The sequence below is a fragment of the Mesitornis unicolor genome, unplaced genomic scaffold (genome assembly GCF_000695765.1).
Source record: "Mesitornis unicolor isolate BGI_N332 unplaced genomic scaffold, ASM69576v1 scaffold4664, whole genome shotgun sequence".
Classification (NCBI taxonomy): domain Eukaryota; kingdom Metazoa; phylum Chordata; class Aves; order Mesitornithiformes; family Mesitornithidae; genus Mesitornis; species Mesitornis unicolor.
In genome coordinates, this window is record NW_010181914.1 from 8,903 (window position 1) to 29,609 (window position 20,707).

At 48.9% G+C, this 20,707-nt stretch overlaps 1 protein-coding gene across 1 annotated transcript in view; it reads right to left on the minus strand.

The window, feature by feature from the left end:
- The window catches only part of SGSM2 (small G protein signaling modulator 2), a gene marked incomplete at its 5' end in the record, with an annotated part of 24,334 nt that extends 4,180 nt beyond the window's left edge, over positions 1-20,154 (minus strand). The window contains 16 exons of the mRNA XM_010183574.1: positions 1-124; positions 815-997; positions 4,115-4,243; positions 4,708-4,853; positions 5,296-5,360; positions 5,704-5,854; positions 9,153-9,287; positions 10,594-10,723; positions 11,066-11,229; positions 12,102-12,169; positions 13,204-13,328; positions 13,776-13,910; positions 14,342-14,487; positions 14,984-15,051; positions 16,435-16,596; positions 19,943-20,154. The exon at positions 1-124 is cut by the window's left edge and continues 302 nt beyond it. Coding sequence (XP_010181876.1) covers positions 1-124; positions 815-997; positions 4,115-4,243; positions 4,708-4,853; positions 5,296-5,360; positions 5,704-5,854; positions 9,153-9,287; positions 10,594-10,723; positions 11,066-11,229; positions 12,102-12,169; positions 13,204-13,328; positions 13,776-13,910; positions 14,342-14,487; positions 14,984-15,051; positions 16,435-16,596; positions 19,943-20,154 — 2,143 coding nt within the window. The remainder of the gene's footprint in view (positions 125-814; positions 998-4,114; positions 4,244-4,707; positions 4,854-5,295; positions 5,361-5,703; positions 5,855-9,152; positions 9,288-10,593; positions 10,724-11,065; positions 11,230-12,101; positions 12,170-13,203; positions 13,329-13,775; positions 13,911-14,341; positions 14,488-14,983; positions 15,052-16,434; positions 16,597-19,942) is intronic.
- Positions 20,155-20,707: the final 553 nt, after the last annotated feature.

Sequence of the window (20,707 nt, forward strand, 5' to 3'; positions counted from 1 at the left end):
CCGCCTGCTGCTCTATGCCAGCCACCGCTGCTGGCGCGTCCACAGCCACCACGGTCAGAGCGGGATCGTCCTGACCTTTTGGGTCCCGCTCTGCTGAGTCTGTCTCATCTACAGATATAAAGACCTGGGGGTTGGCAGGGGAGAAAAGATTCAGTAAAGCAGGGGCACGTGCAGGAGCAGGAAACATTAATGTGGCAAACAAACCTCCAACCACGAGAGAGAAGTGACTCGATTACTTCAGCGGAGAAGATCACTGATGAACAGAGCTTCCCTGCACGCAAACAGGCGAGAGCTCCTCACTCAGTCTTTATACTGGAACTGTAGGTCTAAAAATACCGGTTTATGATCTCATCTCCATCTCCTGTGATGACGCCTCTCTCTTTCATAATCTCCTTGGAAAGCAGTGAAGCTTCCCTACCTGCAATAGCAGCACTAAAAACACCCGCTCATTGGAGTGTATCTTTGAAGAATCTAAAATAGGCTTTAACAGTAGCGATCTTTTGCATAAGTAAAGGACCTGCAAGTAAGGGATCTAGAGAGCTATTCCTCTGCCGAGAGAAGGATCCTCTACAGTAGGTGAACCTTAAAGCTCCTTGGCAGGTCCTGCTGAAGAACAGCTACAGACTACCCAAAATCCAGACCTGCTCTTGGCTGTTACAGAGGCACTGCCGCTTCAAATCCCATGTGGGATTCAAGGAGCTCCAGGCTGCTGGGGCTGCATAACCTAAGTCTCTGCTTCCCTGGGCTGCACCTCTGCAGTGCTGAGCTTTGCGCACTGCTGGCGCTGTATGGGTGAGCAAAAGGGGGTACCTACGTCGTTGCTGATGGTGGAGTCCCTGTGAATCAGTCGCTGGACGTGGCTGTCGATGCTGCTGCCTGACGAGAACTTGGCCAGTGTGGCCGAATGTGATTCTTTCTCTCGCTGCTTTACAACGACCTCGCAGGCTTTCCACTCAGCCATGACCTTCTGGTACCGGACAGCGATGTCCTCATCCACCTGCAGACAGACAGACAGGGCCTCAGATGGTGGTTCTCCTCCAGAGATAGCATCAACAATGAGTGGAAGCCAGGAGGAGGAGATCTAAAGTAAGTGTAATGTCTCGAACCAAGGGCCGGGAGGATCCTGAAGCCTCTTGCGCACGTCACCATGACTGGAAATGCAATGACTGGAGCAGTAACGTCGTGTATTTACTGCAGAGAATAAACTGTCACTGTAGATGCCAGAAAAAGATTCATACAAGCAGTGTTATCAACATACAGCATACAGTGTTATCAACAGCACTTCAACACTGTTTAGGAAAGAACAGGAAATGTCACTGGCTTTCCTGAGGAACCTCGCACAGAAGGCAGATGCAACCCAATGGTGCAATTGCTGCCTCTAACCAGATTATTCCCAGTTTCATGACAACTTCCCAACTCCTCCTCTGTTCCAGCTCCAACACAGCCCTTGCAGTGCCAGGTCCCAGGGTTACAGACATGAGGCTGGACAGCAGAAACCCCAGCTCAGACAGCCCCGTCCTGCGGCTGCGCCGTGCATGGCCAGACCAAACCGCTCTGGTTCCCATAGCAATAAAACAGGTTTTTGCCACTGCCAGCTTCCTCTGTTGAAAGACAGGCACAGAAACCCGCCCTGGGCTATTAAGGGACACGTAGTGATTTTACCACTCTGTCACTTGTCAGAGCTGAAGAGAAACCGCGATCGGGAGCTGGCTCCAGGTGCTGGAGTGGCTACCACAGCATTCGTGCTAAGAGCCATGAGCCGTTTGTCACTTGAGGTAGCTGCCGAGTCATAAATCGTAAAATACAACATCAGAGGAAGGCTGGAGGACAGCCACGTTTGGGAGTGCCCCAGGTACGGATGGATGACTGCAAAAATGCCATCAGAAGGCAGCGATGATAAATCATCTGACTTCAGCTGAGGACATGAGGAGTTCCCTGTACACACTGATGTTACAGCTGCTCTCACCTCACTCATTCAAGGGTAAGCTTGAGCCTCCGCTGCACATTTCCTTGAGGAGTTGGTTATTACTGTTATTTACTACAGGTGCTGAGTAGCTCACTAGGATTCCAGGTCAGGTTTGGGGTACCCCTGTGTCAGTGTGGTACAAACTCAGTGTGTGGGGGAATTTCCTATGGGAGCTTGAATTCTGAAGATCAGATCTTTGACATCCTCTGTGAATTTACTTTAACTCCTATTAAATGGACTCAAGTATTTGTTTATTTATCTCTTCTTGCCAAATCTCTTCTGTTCTAGCTGATGCATGGCTGCGCCCTTTGAAGCTGGGGCTGGAACCCCTGCGTTGTGGCCCCAGGTCTCGCACTCTATGAGCTAAGATCTGGGTCCTTCTTCCAGTTCCAGACACACCTTCTATCTCTACACATGGATCATAAATCTGATGGTTCATCTGCCTGTGGGGAACAGAGACAGCAAAATGCAGTCTGTGCTAGAAAACTCCAATATTCTCTATTTCTTGAAAATTTTAAATTAAAAAAAAACCAAAACACAACAAACAAATGGAACACCAAATGCAGATGTAATAAATTCACACTGCATCTGGAAGTGCTGCCGTTCAGCCACATCACTGCTGCTGAAGCTCTCGGCCAAATTCACAGAAGTGTTTGGAAAGGCCCTCCATACACTGGAGCTGGAAAATCCAAATATAAATACCCACCGAGGTGACTGGATTCAGGGGAAGAATCTGGAGTGTGACCCAGTTTGAACGGTTACGGGGTGTATTTCTCCATCCGTGTTCAGAACTGGTTTATAAAGATTAGCATGAGGAAAAACAAGTCAAATTGCTGTAGCAGTTTATAGTAAGAAGAATGCTGCTTATAAAGTGCCACTGTTTGCATAATAGCTCATTTTCCATTGCAAGGCTGCGGGTCAGGCTGCCCTTCTGATCTGCAGGTGCTCACAGGGATATAAACTATCCCTTACAACACAGAATAACTGGGAGTTAGCAGTGCCAAATATTTTGATATATAAACTACTCCTTATCCATTTAATCCAGAGCAGTAGCTGATCCTGTATGAGTGCTACCTCCCTGGTAATAGCACTAACAGAAAAGCAGATTAATGTGTTCATTATATTCCAGGGCAAACCTCATTACTGTTCTGGGCAGTTCAGCAAACATTTGGGTGATTCTTAATGTCAGTTAAAGCAATGTATTACCAACATACAAATCCAGACCTTGCCCACAGGGCAGTGTCCTGATACATTTTTTTATATATATATATATACACACACACACATGCACTCAGTGCAGCTGAGTGAAGCCGTGACTGTGCCGTTTTGCCCAGCTCTGGTTCATTATCAAGGCGCTTGCTCAGTGATTACAACAATTGAAAGCACTCAGCAAAGTAGAAAGTTGGTATTGCTACAAACAGCCCACAAAGGGAGATAGCGTAAGTGAGAGATGGGCAAACTGTGGTTTCGTTAATGGAAACAACACGCTTCGTGCCAAGTGTCAGACTGCGAAACAAGGCTGTGACAGAGCCCAGGCAATTACTGATCACCGTGAGCAGCAGCGTGGCAGACATTAAGAGGAATAACGGCTCACCTGAAAGTGCACCCCGTGTTTTACGGAGGCACAGCTCATTTTACTCTAGCAAACGCATCGTGAACCTGACTTCCTGGCTAAACCTCCCTCTGGGTATTTTTCGTCTCTAGGCAGTAACTCCAGGCGCGCTGCAGGAGGGGAATCTTGGCTCAAGTCCACAGGTGCAGATGCAGTATCACGTAGACAGTTATTATTTCAAAGAGCATTTGCAGTATAACTCAGCTAACACACCATAGAAAAGAGGAATGACTTCAATTACTATCTGAATGTCAATGTCGACAAGTGGCAAATTCGTGAAAACGGGATTTGCTCAAGGCCAGTGCACGTCACAGGCAGAGGGTAGTGCAGGTTTCCTGACTTCTGTAAAACCCTCCCTTTTAGTGACTTTCAGACATGACTACATGATATCATCACCCCTCTGCTAACGTGCGTCACTCGTGTTTTCAGTCGCGTTTTTCTCTTAGGATTATTAAACCGTAACACTAACACTTGCTATTCAGAAAACAAAACCTATTCCGCAAACATAGCTCAGATCCCCAGAAAGTTGTCCCTACCTGGTCCATCTCCTTTTTGGCCATGCCGAATTTATAGTGACCCAGCAAGAACGGCCACACCTCCTTCCGAATCTCGTGCTGCACCCCGCCGTAGTAAACTCTTCTGAGTAATTCCAGTTCCTTGTAGTTCTGCAGCAGTCAGGAGAAAGAGGTGTTGAAGGTAACGCTCATCTTTATCTTCCTCATAAATGCTTACATAGACTTAATACCAAGTATAAAGACAGTGAAACACACACATGGCATTAAATAAATATTGCAACTTGATGCATGCCATTAGGGCCCTAGCACAAATCCAGTCTAACCTCAGTTGTCGTGTCTCCCGTGAAAATAATCTAACTTCCAATAGAACAGGTCATCATGAGATCAGTTGCTCTGATGTTAACTGGTATCTTTGCCATCATCAGAGAAGCGAAGGGTAAAAAGCACTGTGGGAGTCGACTCTCAGGAGGAAGAAGGGGTCTCGTGAAGCCTCAAAAGCACCTTCCATGCTTCCTGGGCCTGTTCTACGACTGCCACGCTCAGCGCAGCAGCCTACGGGAGGCAGTTTAATAACTGTAAATTACTACCTGTTGAAGTTACTGAGTTGCTGTTACCTTCTTGTCCTTCTGGTACTTGCTCCAGACCTCTTTGGTCAGGCCGCCGGCAGCGCTGCAGGGCTTGTCGGGCGGGACGATGGCGTGGTTCACCAGGGCAGAGAGGTGCGTGCGCACCGTGGACAGATGGCGGCAGTGGGCCAGCCCTGCGCGGGGCGGATTTAACGAGTGAGTGATGTGCCCAGCGCCAGCAGCCCCTTTCTGAAGGCGAGGCTGTGACGTTTTAAACCTGCCGCTAACAATACTGTACAAAGTGAACTTGGGCTGTGCTGTGTAAGAGTGAAGAACTGCAGCAGAGCCAAAGAGCACATGAATCTTACAGAGTAGTAAAATCCAAGTAGAGTATGACATTACACTGCACGACTACATTCTGTCTCCACTAAGCATCAGTTCCCCCGTTGCCACGTGCAAACCCCACAAATAAGGGGAGTACGAAGCAGATACTGGAGTCACGTCCACCCAGCTGTCCTGAGGTGATCTGACTCATGCAACAAATCTGGGCTGGGGCTGCTTTCTCAACCAAACATCACGTGGCTTTTAGATAAGCACAGAGACACCACAAGCGCTGCCATAAGAAGCTTCACTTACATCCATAAAAGGCTCTGGAAACTATCTGCCTCTTCATGCTTTCACACAGCATCTTCAGCGGAGTCCTGTGGGGGCACATTAACAGGAACACGGTCACGGGACAGCGATCACCAGGTGCTGTATGTGATCCCTGTGACCTACACATGGCAAGTCTTTCTCTGCACCAAAATTTATTTACCTAAAGGATGACAATAATCAGACATTTTAAAGCATTTTCCTCACCAGCATTTTGGCCCAGAACAGATTCACTTGGTGCATTTGCCTGCAACTGCTCGGGTGCACTGTAAAGGTCCCCGAATTGGTGCCCTTCGCTGCAATTGTTAACAACTCGTTAGAGCAAACGCTCCGAGAGCTGAATTCTGTTAAACCAGCCAAAGAACCCGTCTCCCAGGTCATCCCCACACTCACCGGTCATGGACGCAGCTGCAGCAGCTGGGGATGTCATAGGGGGAGCTCCCGGTCGAGCAGGAGATGCAGGAGGAGCCTTGGCTGCAGTGCTCCAGCTGCCACGAGAGCAGGTTTGCCCCAAAGCCTTGCATCTCTATCATTTCGCTGGTGTCTGGGGAAAACAGCCAAACACAACAGCAGGTCATCAACACTTTCTCTTCTTTCCCCCCTCTTCCTTCTGCGCATCCTGATGGCTTCATGCTTTACTTCTCAGCAGGCTCTGAACCTCGGTTCCAAAAAGGGGAGAGCGCCGTCCTAGTGACCTCAAATACTGCTCAGCACATCTAAACCAGCTGCATGCTGTGCACGTCCCCTGGAGTCACATCCCTTCATTTCCCCCTTTCTTGCCCATGCACATCCCAGTTTATGTTTCAAGAGAGCAGAGCAAAGGGTGCTGCAGTGACAACTACACCTGGTTCTCACATAATGCTATGGCCAGAGGAGATCATCTAACATGACCTTCTATTTAACTCAGGTCTCCGAATTGCATTCTGCAGTTCTGGAATGAGCCACGTAACTGCCAGTCCAGCTGGAGTCGAAGTCTGAGCACGTAAGAAATCCAGACAAACCGATTCAGTCCTTTTCAGAAGATGCTGCTTTGCCCCTCAGAACCAGCTCCTACAATACTTGCTGCAGAAGGGCAGTTCCAAGTCCCACTAATGTCAACACCAGGTTTATAAAAGCAGGATACTCCGCAGGAAAATGTGATCCAACAGCACAGCGCACCTTCCTCAGTTACCCCTGCTCCACCAAATCTGGTTGTCTTTTTAACCAGCTTCAGGAAGGCAACCCCAAAAATCACCAGTTACCTTCAGAAAGCTTGGCTTCAGCTCCTCAGCGTTCCCAGCTGGCATCTGAGCTCGTGGGGTTTTTGGTGTATAATAAATTACTGGCCTTTCAGCTCACCCGTGATTAAAATTAAGGTAAATGCCATAATACTGCATGTCACTAAATTCACATTTGTAAGCAAAATCCAGTCCCCTGGGCCGTGCTTTTAAAACGTACATGGGTTGGGTGGTGGTTGGGGCCATTCCAAACCATCTCATGCATTTGAAATCAAGGCAGCACAAAGCATTTTAGTCGTGCCTGTTGGAAAGTGGGCAGAGGGGAGGAAGGAGTGGAGTAAAAACATTTGTTAACAGAAAAAGCACAGGCTCATGCGGAAGCAGCCACGTGTGGTTCAGTTCACAAAACAGAGTGCGATGCAAAAATGCTCTTCACCTTAATTCTTCAGGAAGGAGCTGAATGACCCAGTATTTATTGCAGCTTCTTATTGGGTTCAAATAAAAACCATTAGACAAACATTTTTAGTCATTATTTTTGCCTCCCCTCTACAGACAAGAAAGGTGGGTTTTTCAGTTTTATTTATTTTTTTAGAGAAACAAGAAAAGAACCCCACAGAACCTAAAGATTCAGATGAAAGGTACCTGAATTAGCGAAGAATTAGAGTGAACAGCATCTTTTATTTAATTGTAGTGGTGTTATCTGTACCTTCGGCTACATGCAAAAGTCGAGCATGTTGCAAGATGTAGAAGCAAATGGCTGGCAAACCTGCTACAACAGTGTTGTCATTACTGAGAGGGACGCTGCTGGAGAGGCAGCGGGCCAGCCCAGCCCAGCGCGAATCACTGCTCACTCTGCCCTTACCTCCCAGATCGAACAAGCAAAAGCAGGGCTCTGACTGCGGGATAACTGAAAATCATCAGCCATCACCTGACTAAGGACTAAATTGTGTTCCTTATGCTCCAGGTCACAGTTCTGAACACGTGGATGTGGCAGTGTCAGTCCTTCTCCCCTCCATTGCTACCCAGATCCAGACACGATCAGTTAAGACACACAGAAACCTCCTGAAACACTTTTGTCATGGGAAACGCTGTATGTTTTTTGAGTTGCTTCCCATCCATCCCTTCCAAGAACTCTCTATTAACGTGGGCCAGGCTTTATCACTTTCCAGAGGCTGTGCGTGGGCAGCCCGTGAGAAGCGAGGGCACCTCCCTGAACGCTCTGTCCTGTCTGACCAGAGCTGAAGCACTGGCCGGAGCTGCAGGGCAGTCCTTGGCTCCTGCAGTCAGTCCCCCCTGCCAGGGCTACCATCCATCTGCAACAAAAACAACTGCTCTGCTATTTCAAGGTATGAGGGTCTTATCTGGGGTCAGGATACATCGTGTTTTTCTTAGAAATACCAGGAAAAGCATGTTCACGCTAACAGAACAAAGGAAAAATCCAGACAAGGGCCCAACTTGCGAGCAGTTGCTCTCCTTCCTGCTCCCCTGCAGATGTCCAATTCTGACAGCTACTTCACAGCCCAGCAACGGAGAGGATTCTGTTCTTGCTGATGGGCATCAGTTTTGAGGCTGTCTATCAGGGAAAGGTGAAGGCTGCTGTTCTAACAGGAGCACGCCAGGCTTGGCACATGCACCCAAGAGGTATCAAGGCCGAAAGCCCAGCAGTGCTGAAGCTGTACGGTAACGGGTAAGCCTAGAGAAGCAGCTGCACACGAAGCAGTGGAGAGGCCTCCACAACGCCTGTCTGTCTGCCCAACAGCTGCAGGCCCCAGAGCCCAGGCTGCGCAGGAGGGGTTTGGCCCGGGGAATGGGTTGTTTCTACACCATTCGGCTCCCTCCTTTGAGAAAGCGAGGGCTTCTCAGTCTCATAACTACACCACCAGATCCTGAATGCTTGCAGCACATACACTTCTTGAGAACACCAGCTTAATACATCTGTTGTCAGCTGCTTCAGGAAAAGAATCAGATGACAGATTTTCGGAGGGTGGAGAGTCTGAAACCCACCAAGCCCACGAATGGCAGACACGGAATGAAAGTGCCTGACCACAGAGAGGTATCACATCTGCGGGTGATCTCCTCTGCACACTTCTGCTGCCTTACAGAGGTGTTTAAAGTGGGGGACCATGCACACCTAAACCACCCCTGGGCTGAAACTGTAACTCACTGCATTTCCACCCTATTCTGTCTCCACAGGCACGCTCTGGTGCTGGCTTTGCCCCGCACATCGCTACTATTGCTGTAACGGTTCACCTCTGATCCCTCCTACACGAGGCTGCCCTCCCCAGTCCGTCATGCTGTGCACACCTAACTCACAGAGGGGGAACACAAGGACCTGCTGCACTCCCCCCTTCCCGGGGGAGAACACGCTTCAGCACCCGGCTTTCAGAAAGGTGGGGAGGAGGCCCCTGGAAGGAGAGGTTTGTCTGTTCAGCAGCACACGCGCTCGAAGGGGAGGGCAGACGCTGCTGCTTGCACATTCCCAGCCCCTCTGCCCAGTCAACTGCACCTCCAGATCTCACGGCGCCAATGCAATGTTTTTCCCTGTAATAATGCCAACACTGTTGTACGCATCAGTGGAACGAGCTGCAATAGAGCTCTGGGACACGGGGGAAGGAGGATAAAAACCTTTCATCCTATTAGGAGCTGTGAGGTTCCGAGAGCAGATCATTGATAGCATTGCGTGTAGCTTATCTTCCTCCTCCTCATCATCGTCAACAGAGGCAGAGCGGCTGGCAGCTAAGTGGTGGTAGTTAATAGTTACTGCTCAAAGAAAATAGTGAAAGAGGAGCATAAGAAGAGAGAACTCGACTCTGCGGGAAAGCTCAACAGGACACGTTCAGCAAAGACAAAGGACTTGAATCCTGCCCTCTTCTTGAGGCACAAGCTCCTATAAATGGGTATGAAAAATGAGTTTCCTGCAGAAAAAAACCATGCTGCACCACACGCAGGCCAGCTTTTGGTTGTGCACAGGCTGTGTTCCCAGAGCACACACCATGGCAGTGGAGGAAGGTCCCAGTGCCAGCCTGCAGGAGGTGAGCATGCTTTTTAGGAAAACTCCATGGGGATTCTAGGCTCAACTTGCTTCTCTCCTTCACCGTGCCCTTACCAATGCTGCGGCCCCTTTTCCACTCTGAACCATGTGCCAGATGCGCCTGGAAGCAAACACCCTGCTCCCCAGCTCGCCCTGTCCCGCACTCGGCAGGCTGGGCCGTGCTGAATGCGCCCGGGGAACCTGCAGCCCCTTCAATTCACGCTTCTGCTGGTGCGTGGACTTACCTGTGCGCATCCAGAAGCCCTAATAAAGCACAGCCACCACCGTGCTCGGGGTTCTGCTGAGATTTCTGCTTTTTCAGCTGCAGTAAGTCCCAATATGAGCAGTAAATCCAAATCCCCTGCAAACTTTAGGGTCTGATCTTCCTGGGAAATTCTTGCTTCCTTGCCAAGGGGAACAACACTGGACGTGCTGCTTGAGAACCAGCTCAAATGCCTCCCTGCGTGTCAGCAATTTGCATTCACTGATGACATGAGGTGGTTTGGTGCTTGGGAATTCATTTAGTTTCCTTGGAAGGGCCTTTGCTTATCCATTGTTAAGTTCTTGCTTCCAAACCAGGAAAACTTAGCCCAGGGAGTTCTTGGGGTACTTTAAAGAATTTATGGTTGCTTTTTTCCTAATAACAACGGTATGAGCAAGCAGTGTGGCCAATCAAAATATCCTCACTTTGGGAGCACAACTGCTCTTGGCTAGCCAAGCAATCTTTTTGCTTTTAGTCTCAGTTTGCAAGCCCAGGGGAGTATTTTGAAAACTTCCTCTGCAAAACACAGAGTAAATATCAGTAAGATTCCCAACTCCATTTCCACTAAGACAAGAAGTTTCACTGCATGAAGGAAACCTACAGTAAGCTGTACCTGTTGATCACAACCATCACAAGATGAAATTCTGTGATACCTTTTTTTCCCCTCCTCAAAAACCTGGCTTGCGCGTTACCTTCAGTGACTTCCCAGGATATTACTTCAAGGTTTTTTTAGGGTTTGTTTGTTTTCAACATAGCAGAACAAAGGCACTTACTGTTATCATGCTTGTGTCCTGGATAGATAATTCTGAACACGTAGTCTGTAGAGGTGTCTTCAGCTGGCATCTCCTCTAGGTCCACTGATCTGTTGCTGTTCCGTTTTCGAAGCTTTGGAAATACCTTGCCCTAGAGAAAATAACAATTCCATTCATTCAGCTACGAATGAGTGACAGAGCACAACAGACCAAGTACTAATAACCTTTGGCATCTTAAATCTTAGAAGTTAAACTCTCAATGTTGGGAAGAGGTGAGGGAGAAAACAACAGCAGATTCCAGTTCATTGCCCAACGAGGCAATGAAGCTATGAACAAGGTTTATAGATTATCTGTATAAGAACCAAACTGCACTAAACGGAGTGGTTTTGCCTCCCACTTTGACTTCCAGTTGCCCAGACCCGGTGGACCAGCGCGCTGTTGCAGAGACCCCAAAGCCCAGCTCCCCACGAGCAGCTCGGCAGCTGAGCAGTACCTTGCCCTGCTGGGACCACAGCGGCGGCTCCAGCTGACCCCGAGGCAGGAGACCGTTCTCCAGACAGGAGAGAAAGGCGAGGAGGTGACCTCCCTGGGGGAAGTGCAGCGGAGGTCTCTGGGTTCCATCCTGGCTCACCAGGACTAACGTCCATCTGCTTTCTGCTGCAACGGAGGACGAGAGGAGTCCACGCTGTTACACCAAAACCTCTATTTTTTGCTCTTACCTTCTAAGTAAATTTTATCTGTGATCATCTCTAAGCAGATAAATAAGCCTCTGTAAGTCACAGTGTGATCTAGGGACGACCTCAGTCCTTTAGTCCTAAAGAAGCTCAAGATAGAAGCAAACTATGACAGGCCTCATGCAGAAACATTTGAAGTGATTCTGAACACTGATATAATAAGTAATAAAGGAATAACTAAACCAAGTCTCTGGTGTATGGCAACTGTAACTCAAATCTGACTCCAAATAAAATTTCTCAATGTTCTTTGTCTTTGCTCTGTGATTTTGACTTAAGTCCTGTGGCAAGGAAAGCAGTGGGAGAGATGTTTTGATCCGGATTCCTCTCCCTGCACTGAGCAAAATGGGCTGCTGAGGCCTGGCTGGTCAGGGGGTGACAGAGGGTGGCTCTGGGTGCACGCACCCCTTTCTGCAGGCTGGGGATCCCACCACAGACGTGGCTGACAGACCTGCTTATTTCCCCCTCTCCTTGCTTGTAATGGTCAGTGGATGGAGGATCACACTTAACAGAGCCGAAGCTTCCACATTCAATATGACTCGTTTCCCACAGGCGCTGTTCTGCACAGATGCTCAGAAAGAGCAAAGCGCACAGAAAAACCAAAGAACAGAGAAAGCAGTCGACAGCTGGAGCAGTGTCAGGCAGAGGAGTTCTTACCAGTGAAGGCACCTGAAGAAGGAAAACGGTCTGCCTCCCCTAGCAATAGCCCCCAACAGGCACCATATAAAACGGCAGCAGCATTAACATTCACCTGGCAGAAAGGGGGTCTGACCCCGTGAGAAGAAGGTTTATGCTTACGCTGCTGATGGCAGTGGATGCAGACGATCTGGCTGAGCGGCACTATTAATGCGTAGTCCCAGTAAACACTGCAGGGAAGGAAAAAGTGCAGGAATCTTTTTTTTTTTTCCCCCATATTCAGGAATGCTTCCAGTTCCATGCACCCAATTAAAAAGACTCTGCTAAGTTAAGAACTGCTTACTAATTGCGGTCTGTTAAAGTAAATTAATAGTCAAGTAAAGGCAAAGGAACTAGTTCTCCCCTTTGGAAACATCCGGCACCAGGTTTTCAATAATCTCCCTTTCCTCCTTCACCTCCCCTCCCGCCCCACTGCCCCACACCAGGTTACAGCAGTGCCCTGGCTGAGGTTAAAATGCCTGGGCACAGACTTGGTGATGGTTTTTAGCTGGGTTTTAGGCCAGCCTTGCACAACTGACTCAGGGGCAGCAGCGTGTAAATCCACTGGGGCCCAAGCTTACAGATTAAACACTGGCAACAGCTCTGAACCCTTCTGAGAACAACCTCGACACAGTTCAGCAATAAAAGCAAGGGTAGAGGGCTTCATTAATGTTCCATTAAAGTGACACAAGAAGTTTTAGAAAAAGAATGGTTTGGATTAAACACTGGAGAGCACTGTTCTGGGGCTGAAGGAAGCGCTCCCTGAGGAGACGTACCAGCCTGCTTCAAGACTTCACCTGCCTTTCCACTGAAGCAGAATGCCAAATCAGATTAAGAACGGATCTAGCAAGAGACAATGGCACCGCAGGTCTCTCTTTTGAGGCTGAAATTAGCCACGCTTGCCAAGCGATCTGTGTCCCTCTGAAGGAAGGTGCTAGAACTGCAATGACAGAAGGCAGTGTTGAACCCTTCCTGCTGGAAACCTGGAAAAGTGGGCTTCTGTTTTCCTTTTGAAAAGGTCTTATATCCAAGTGCACTACAGGACCTTTGGAGAGTTGCTTCATCTGTGGCAAAACAGGAACAGAACTCAAGCCGTCCGACACCTCAACTTCTGCACTATTTAGAAGTCCTTCACCTAAATCGGCCCTGTTACACTTGTATTGCCAAGTATAAAAGGAATAAACACCGTCAATGCTTCTGATCTTTTCCTGAATGCAATGGCTACCTTTTCTCCAGCTCTGAATCTCCCAGGGTTCCATTCATCAGCTGATTTGGAGTCCACTTCAACGTCAAGCTATCTGCTGCCTGATGGAGGGAGAGGTACCCAGGAATCGCCTCCAAGTCGTCTTTCTGCACAGAAGCAACCACAGACAACGCAGGTGACTCAAGTGCACAACTGCGATCGTCACGTTCCAGCCTCCCCATGCCTCCCAAATTCCAGAGCAGGGCATTACCTAGGAGCTGCTGAGGGAAACCTTAACACCAGAAGTACTGGCATTCAGTACTGCTATTAAAGAGGGGAAAAACCACGGTACAGTCACTGGGTTTATGAAATACAGTCCAGCGTGCCTGTTTCTAGGTAACCACTTCACCATTTACATCGGTCAGGCAGCAAAAGCATTTGTCACGTCTTAATCTACCCCAGCACAACAGAGTCAAGTGGGAAGGCAGCACTGTCCTGAGGACGTTAACTGATCACCTGACGAGCCGAGGTTTTGTTCTTACCCACACTACGGACTTGCCAGGTCACAGTCAGACACCACTTGTGTGGACTGGCCCGAAACTCCATGCACTCACCGGCTGGACTAAGACGTTGTTTTTCCCATACAAGAGGTGTGTTCGGGAGTTCTGGTGCAATGACTCCACGTACTCCCTTGCCGAAGCAGCAAAGCGATCTTCTGACGTGCTCCCGCTTGAATGCCGTTTCCGGATCTAGCACACACAGACACAGTCAAGGCAGAGCAGGCAGGACAGGAGTGACTGCACCAGCAGGCCAACAACACAGGAACAGTTCCAGTTAGATCCATCTCTGTAGAGAGGAACTTCTGGAGCCAGGAGACCTTGCAGAGAGATGATCTGGGCTCTAGCTCCCCCCTGGCCAAAGCAGCTTATGTTTTTGGACTACTTGGTCAGATCACAAGCCTCAAAAGCCACAGAATTTAGTCCTGGCTTTCAAACTTTTCTATGTACAGATGAAGAAGACGTTTGGGCCCAATGGACTCCTGATCTGTGATAAAGGCTCCATGACAGAAGAGGAAAGAAAGGTGATTTTAAATTCAGATCTCTCCCTTCTGAGGCTGGTGTTATTGTCAACCCGTGCCCCAACTCAGAAGCAGGTGGTATTTTACACAGTAAATACCTACTCCCAGGGCTGGGCGCTTCGAGGGAGAGTCTTGGCGGCCGTGCACTCCCTGAATCCGGTGTCGCTGAACGAGCTCATCTGCGGAGGGGTCTGTCCAGTAGTGATCAGCGGTTTTCAGCTTGGTGTACTCCAGCGCGCATGGCCCAACTACGGAAACAGCCCAGGAGAGAAACCTTAGGAGTCTGTTCAGAAACACAGCCTTATCCTGCTGGCCACGTCCTGGAAGTGAGATTTCCCTCTCAAGCCAAGTGAGTGTTAATGACCACTTAATGATCCTACAAGGTCAGCCCATAATACAGGCAACGCACATAACAACGCATCGGGTCCCATTATCTAGGGCTGTATAAAAATATTCCTGTAGGTCACAATACCCTGCCACAGCAGCATTCGTAGTTAAAATCTGCGAGCAAGAGTTCAGTGAAAAGCCATTCCCATTCTGTTCCCAATGAATAATTAATAATAAAAACAGATGACTGGTCTCTACTGGTCTCAAGCAACAAAACATCATCTTCTATGTTTCTCTATTATAAATAAACTACATGCTAGAGAGAAAAAATCCCATTTTGCAACAGAATCATAATGCAAAAGTTTATAGAAGCAATTTGTTTTCTGTAGCATAAGCAGCAAATCTGCAAGAACTTACCTAGGAGAGAAGCCAGGATTGGGCCACAAACAGGATCTGCCAGTAAAGCTTCTTTTTCATAATATTTACTAGGAATAAGAGATCAGAGTCCAGTTTAGTTACAGCTCTAACACAAAAATTCCAGCAACAGAAGTTTCCTGTGATTATCAAATACACTCTTGCACGCAATGGGCGTGAATAAGAAAACTGTGTATCTAAGCAGCCAGAGACAGGACCAAAGGGATCCAAATCCCCTATTTTTCCTGAACTTGACAGGCAGAAGAAAGGCAGTTGCCAGGATTACCTAGAAAACCCCGAGGCATGCGTCTCCTCTAAAAGCTCTAATGGAGCTTGACTGCTCACCCCTGATCTCACACAGAAATGCCGCGTTGGATTTGCAGGCAGAGAAGGCTTTTACAGCACGGTGCGCCCTGAACTATTTTTAAAGATCATTAAAATACACTGTAAGAATGCTACGGAGAAATTTATTTGGCCTATTTTAGACATCTGCTTTATAATTAGATCATCTCCTAAACCACATCAATAACATTGACTGGATCTCCATGGAGCCAGAAAGGAGCCTAGAACAACCCGTTCGATAAACCCACGCTCCAGACTTCTGTATTTAACAAGACGACCACCTCCCCGCCTCTGCAGCCACACTCTGCCCTGATCAGCTGTAAGCCCAGGCAAAGCACCTTCTCAGAGTGCTCATTCTGCCTCATCTATTTTGGAACTGAGCTCTTGAGAGCAGGAGCTTGCCTTTTGCTAAATGTGTTTACCCAGTATATTTGATCTGGGGCTTTGGGCACCAATGCGATATGGAGACAAACAATAACTCTCTGCAAGCAATTTCGTCAGTTTTCCACTGGGACCAGAAGATCCAAACATTCTTAAACATCTCCTCCATCTGTGAGGAACAGTCTTGAAACGCTGTCAAGAACAACGAGCCACTACAAACAGTAGTTCTTGCAGTGACCCCAAAGCCTGCCCATCACAGCAGGCAACGCAGACTTGTAAAACCACACAGCCTAAAAATCAAAACACCCAAATTTCTTGAACTGGCGATATTCTCGGGTGTCTCTTCCACTAGATGGGGCTCAAGCTCTAAACCAGCTTCTCTTCCTCCAGAACAGAAGAGCTGAGGGACTTAAACATGGAGCGATTGAGCTGCAATGTCACAAAAACGCATGAGAACAAGACTCATGAAGAGGTTCATTTTATTCACCAAGTCAGGTTCCCAAAATCACACCCCTGTAATTAAAGACCTGATCCTAACTCATTTGAATGGACGGAGAAGGCAGTAAGATGAACATGCACAGTACAAAAACCGAGACCAAAACCTCTTGTCACGTCTGCAGGTGAATTACATGGAAAAAAATAGTTTAAGAACCTGGTATCCAAGTACCAGCAGTTGTGTTGGTGTGCTGGACTAAAACGCTTTCATTAACCGTGTCCGACTGCTGCCTCACCTGCAGTTATCAACGATATACTGCACGATCTTGTCGAGCACTTTCTCGATCAACGCTGTCCGCACCCAGATGTGTTTGATGGCCTGAGGTGTCAGCACAGGAGTTTTGCTTGTGGTCGATCCCTGCCTCTTGAGCGGTTCCTGCCCATTTGGCTGATTTTTCCTGCCAAAGGAGATCAAGTAAAAGCAGTCAGAACTGAGACTCTTCTCACAGGACGCTCTCCAGTGAGAAACAGCATGGAGAGGTGTTGGGATACACAGCAGGTATCTGACAAACACGGATCCACACCCCAGCTGCCTACACTGCTGCGTTAGCGCTCCCTGCCACTGCGGTGAGGAGTTTCAGTCAGCCCAGCATCGGGGATTTTCTGAAAATCATGGCTCTAACGATGTAGGATGCCTTGGTTCTGAGCTACGAATAGGTGAAGTCTGCAAGGATTATCTAATTCACAGACAGACGCTCAGCAAGCTCCAAAAAAAGCTCCTGAACAGGTCCGTATTAGGTATCTCAGGCTAGGTAGTCACCTACCAAAAATATCCTTTCTGCTTCTGAAGCTTAAGGAAAAGCCCAGCACTGGAGCTCCTACAAAACTCCCACACACCAGGCTGAAAGGAGTGGGCTGTAAATCCACTGCAGACAAAAGAATGACAAAACAATAACAAAATGCAAAGCGCACCAGAAAATAAGTCGCGCCAGATGAAGTTTGCTCCTTATCAAGCAGAGCTTCACACTTTGCTGGGAAAGCCCCAGGAAGGGTGGTAAAAGATTTCCTGTCCTCCCGCTTGCGCTGGGAGACGCGAGCCACAGCCCCAAGAAGACACAGAGCTGTTTCAGCTGGAGATGTTCCCACCGACACCAGACACACAGAGTGGGATTGGAGCGAGCACAGGCAGAGCTCTTCCTCCTGCCATTGCATCCCCAGGCCATCCTTGGGCACAGGCCCATCTTCTCATCCTCTGTAAAGCACCATATACACTACAACACAGCCTGTACTAGCAGCTTGGCAGCGCAATCCCATCTCCTACCACCTACAGAACGACAACAAGACAACTAAGAGATAAGCAAAATCAAACTGAGAAACTACGACGATAGCAAATGAGCATCCGGAGCCAGCTGGGAGCGCGTTCCTGCAGCACAAGCCAGCACAGCAACAGGTCCACCTCGGAGATGGGAGCTCACCGCTGCCTTTCCGTGCAGGACGGCAAGCTGGCTGTGCCGAGCAGCATCAGCTCCCAGGCGCAGCTGCCAACACCAACGCAGGGGCTGCTCTGCTGAGCCTCTGAACCACGCAGGAGCTGTCGTTCCTTCCTGAGGAGCTCTCTGCTGCCCCGTCCAGGGAGGGACGCTGCGCCCAGGCACGCCGTGGGATGGTGCTGCACGAACAGGATGGCATCTTCCTCTGTAGACCCCAGCGCGCTGTGCTGTCGGCCACGCCACCGCACAGCTTCCCGTGGCTGGAGCTGGATCTTGCCTCAGGCCAGGGAGCAGCACAACGCACGTGCTGTTATCCACGCCGGGTGTGCTGCCACAGCGAGCATCCACCTCTCAGCCACTGAGTACTGGTGTCCAAAACACATTTTCCTACTGACAACAACGCTTCCTTCAGTTCTTTGGTGGCACTGATGCAAATTACCACTTGTCACTGCTGAGACAGTTAATGGCCTGAAGAGGTTTGGAACCAGAGACTGATTCTGGAGCTGAATGTGTTGCCTAGAGCTTGCCAGTTTCTAAAAGGTGACCCACAAAAAGCAAAATGGGTTTTTCTCTCCATTTCTCTTTCCTGCTGCCTAGCAAAGCAGCTGAAACGTGAGTTTGTGTTCCCTTCCTCCATCCCCACCGGCTCTGCCTGCGGCATTAGGTATGTAAGACAAGATGACAACGCTGCTCCATAATAAATACCTAACGTGCAGCAACAAGTCACAACGCACAGCTTCTGTAACAGGATGTCCTGTGAAGGTTCCATTGTATCCAAACGAAGAGAGAAACCCTGATGCCTACAACAGCCTGCAGCAGAAAACCCAGGCTCTCAAACGACCCTGTTCTTTGACAGCAACTAGGCCCCCTTTTGGGAAAGTGTTCAGTCACAAAGCTAAACACAACAGTTGGGGGCTTGAGTGAGAGCTGAAACTCTCCTCCGCATTGCCAAAGTCCTCGCTCCTCCACCAGGCCACGACAGAGCCTCACACAGGCAGTGGCAACCCCAAGCCAAGAAACGCACACCACCAGTAACACCGGAGGAATTCAAACGTGTTTAGCTGCGTCCCAAACAGGGGCCAAAGCCTCAGGAGCAATCAGACTTCATTTCGCAGGTCCAACGAAGCGAGTCCATCCCCTGCAGCATTTCCTAACAGTCTCTCTGCTGTGCACATTTTCTACAGCAATTAAGATCTGTGGTTGTTAATAGCTGAAAACAACGCAAAATTTCTCCAAAAGAAACCACAGAATTTAAGTTCAGTTGCTCCTCTCTGCTAGAGGACACAGCCAAAGGTCTCGTGGTTAGAGCAGGGTTCAGGTGGGCTCTTAACTGAGGAGAAATTTCAGTAGAAAGCAACCTGCTTCCCAACACTTAAAGAACAAATTAATAACATCCCAGCCTGCACCAGTAGGCACACAATTTAAAAATATATCAAAAATAGGACGTATTTGTTAAAAACTACATAACAAAGTCTAATATTTAGAAGTCTAATAAATATAAATGCCAGAAAACTACACAGAAATGTAAGCATAAGTGCTAATTTAAACAACTGTCAATAACTGAAGACTGCAAGGCAACACAAATTGAAGCCAAGCTCTCTTGACATAGCCCCACTGCGTTCCTGTCTACACACAAGAAGAAACCACTCCTGTCCCGAGTTCACACCACCAGACACTCATCCCACAGACTCCTTCAGTCAGCAGAGCCACGTGGAAAATTATAATTGTGCTGCTCACCACTATCAAGAAGTTTAGGACTTCCAGCCGTCCCAAGCCCTTGGCTGCAGCACACATTCAGCTGTGCTCAAGTCCAGTGCGTACTTCACTGCTTTCCTACAGTCCTGCTGACCGCCCCTTCTCGAGTTCATCCTTCTTCCTATCGTTCTTTGTACCCATTAACTATTTCTACCATAATACCCACAAATCCTCTGTTATTGGCTTGGTAAGGAGCATACCAAAGAGTTTTCCAGTTCCTCTTGCCACCCACAGTCCAAACCAGTCCACCACAGCCTGACTGCGAGCACTCTAAACCCACCAGTTATTATTCACTTGTGCTGCTCCGTGTGGGCTGGATGTGGTCATCCGCTACACTGTGAATCAAAACAAAACACCAGAGACCCAGCTCCCAACCTCTGTCCCTTTGCTGTCAGCTCAGTCAAACAAAAACATCTGTCATAACCTTACAGCCACCAAAGGGACAAAGCTGCAACCGACGTGGCCAAGAAAGACCCCTCTGCACGCACCCAGCAGCCTCCGTGTCCTGTGTGGCACACACCTCGTGTGAGTTTTGCTGCCAAACAGACGCCAGCCTCACCTGCCTTCTGCCTGCTGCTGCAGCTCCTGCACCTTCTTGCAGACGTCTCCAGCGACAGCGTACGTCTTGCCAACCTTGGTGAACAGCGCTGCCACCTTGTCCGTCCGCAGGAAGCCGGCAGCCCTGCGCTTCAGCATGTGCAGGAGACACGCTTCCACAACGCCTGCAAGAGAGGAGAGAACGGCATGGGCACCGTTGTCCTTCTGCCTTCTCTTCAGTGAAGAGACAGACCTCATTAATGTTTGGGAGACCTCATTCATGTTTATCAATATTTAAAGGGTGAGTGTCACGAGGATGGAGCCAGGCTCTTCTCGGTGACAAACAATGATAGGACAAGGGGTAACGGACACAAACTGGAACACAGGAGGTTCCACTGAAATTGGAGAAGAAACTTCTTCTCAGTGAGGGTGACAGAGCCCTGGCCCAGGCTGCCCAGAGAGGTTGTGGAGTCTCCTTCTCTGCAGACATTCAAAACCCGCCTGGACGCCTTCCTGTGTAACCTCATCTGGGTGTTCCTGCTCCGGCAGGGGGATTGGACTGGATGAGCTTTGGAGGTCCCTTCCAATCCCTGACGGTCTGGGATTCTGTGATTCTGTGAAGGCATCTGCCAACACCCACCGGGCAGGCGTGGGGTCGAGAGAAAGGGGTTGGGGACAAAGAGACAGACAAGATCTCAAAATCAGAGGGTGCGAGCATGCGTCTGGTCTGCAACAACCACCACCTCGTGAGCGACAGACAACGCCAGTGCAGAAATGAACCCAATTC